This window comes from Paramormyrops kingsleyae, chromosome 1 (assembly GCF_048594095.1).
Source record: "Paramormyrops kingsleyae isolate MSU_618 chromosome 1, PKINGS_0.4, whole genome shotgun sequence".
Classification (NCBI taxonomy): domain Eukaryota; kingdom Metazoa; phylum Chordata; class Actinopteri; order Osteoglossiformes; family Mormyridae; genus Paramormyrops; species Paramormyrops kingsleyae.
In genome coordinates, this window is record NC_132797.1 from 67,432,705 (window position 1) to 67,434,973 (window position 2,269).

Sequence of the window (2,269 nt, forward strand, 5' to 3'; positions counted from 1 at the left end):
GGATGCTAATGACGTCCACCACAGATATCTCTGTAGCCTACTACTCTGCATGTGCACGGATTAGCACGTCACGAACCTTTTCCTTTGGAAGTACGGACACAGTAGACTGCCGCAGTATGTTACAACATAATTTTGCTTTTATACACATATTTTACTAGAAATCTACCTCCATCTAAGCATTAAAAGAAACTGAGGATAAAACAGACAGTCTTTTCTGATGGAAACATTCACTTTAAAAATGTTGCATCGACAATCTTGCAGAAACACAAAGATAACTATATCACTATAAGCAATTTTTGTCACACAGTACAGGTTTAATATATAGCCAGGAAACAGTGCACAACTAATGATGCGTGTATAAGAACATAGGCCTACATGTTGAACTGAAAACTTAAACTTCAGTGCCTGCAGATATTTGATCAGGTAGCATAACGACAATGTTTATTGTAATCTACTCAACAAACCGCCATTGTATAATGAATATAATAAAAACACATTTACAGGGCAATAAACAGTAGAACTCCTGGATGCATTTACTAAAACAGACAATATACATAAAACTGATACATTTCAATCATCCATGCGGCAATTAATTTCAAAACGGACAAAAGCAGCAGTTGGCTACACCTAAACAAATGAGCATGATATTTCATATGAATACAAACAAATCATTTAAAAATGTTGACCATTCACAGGTAGGCTATAATTTACCAATACAAAAAGCAATAATATTTAACAATAATAATAATAACAACAACAACAACAATAATAAACGTGTTCTCACATTCCTTCAAAGATAAAAAATAGAAAACTTTTTTATTTAAAAAGTCCCTCTTGGTGGTTGCTTTTACTTATGTTAGCAACTATATTTACTTTTCTGTAATGAAATATACACGCATTCTTAGTAAAGAAGTTTTGACCACGGGAAAAGTTACCGCAAATCCCAAGGAATCACTTCATATAGTTCTGTTGGTCATCCATGAAGCTCAACACATAAAATTCTAAGTTGAACCGCCAGTTGATAAGATCTTCCGGTGGAAACCCCCAGCAAAATAACTTCGCTTGACATTTGTATTATGTTATGCTTGAAAAAGGCAGATTTCATACAGAAACTGCCAAACGCTTGCGTCTCGTTCTTTGTCCGATCCCAGGTTAATACGCACCGACGACGACCGCCTCCACCTCTTTCGATTGCCTTCTGTCCGTCACCAAAAAGTTGATCATGCCTTCCGACTTTATGAGAAGGTTGCAGCCTAAGAAGAAGATGCCGAAGACCACGGTGAGCGACAGGACGCACATCACTGCTATCTGCACAACTCGCATTATGAAGAGGCTCCTCTCGTCCGGGGCTGTGGCCACAAAGCCACTATCTGTCACTACAGATGAGAAGTTGCAGCATTTGAGGATTCCTTCACTCCTGTTGGAAAACAGTCCAGCAGCATCCGTTTGGTTGAATGCAGAAGAATTCATTTTCAACCAACTTGGGAGTGCGCCGTCAAACACAGAACAGGTGGTCCCTTTACTTCTAAAATACTGCTTTAGGAATGCATGCACATTTCAGTTCAGCAAAAAGCGCTCCAAAAGGAGAGCAGAAAAAAGCTTTACTTTTCACTTGACTTGTTGGTACCCATCTCTGCGCGCGTGCCTTGGATACGATCAACTTGCGCTGTCTGCGGCAAACCCATGGCTGATATACCTGGTTGGGTGAAACCATTTACAGAAAGAGGAGACTGAATTAATCCTCTCGTAGCGAGGTAAGATAAGCCAAATAACGCCCCCTACCTGCAGTCTCAGTCACAACATGAGCGCTGGGTCAGTGAGGAAATTGTCGCGAACTGGGTCGCATTCAGTATTAGTGAGTTACTGAAATATTTTTTCCTCTCACTGAAAACAATTATTGGGCCAAATACAACTACTGTACAGTAAGGTTTGTGGGCGATATTACTTTAGCTTTGCAACAATGCTGTCAAGCTTACCAATGTATTACATCATAGACTATCGAAAAATGGAATCATTGGACTGGAATAATTGGACTGGAATCATTGAACTGCCTCAAAGGTCTGAAAAGAAAAATGTGTATCAGTCGTATACTTTTTTTTAACGCTATGAATTATTGAGCAATATTTAGCCAAACTAACTACAAATACTAATTCTGGCTGGTAGTAATTCTGCATAAAATAACAAATGTATAGCTCGTCTCCTGATGAATTAAAAGTAATTTCAACGAACACTGTCTTTCATCGACACCTGCTGGACGTCTGTGTCATGC

General features: G+C 39.0%; 1 protein-coding gene across 1 annotated transcript; it reads right to left on the reverse strand.

Annotated features, from left to right (window-relative positions):
• Nucleotides 1-414: 414 nt before the first annotated feature.
• Nucleotides 415-1,745, reverse strand: LOC111841397 (protein reprimo A-like). The gene has a single exon (XM_023807143.2). It carries the CDS (start codon nucleotides 1,468-1,470, stop codon nucleotides 1,153-1,155), a length of 318 nt encoding a protein of 105 aa, XP_023662911.1. The 5' UTR covers nucleotides 1,471-1,745; the 3' UTR covers nucleotides 415-1,152.
• Nucleotides 1,746-2,269: the final 524 nt, after the last annotated feature.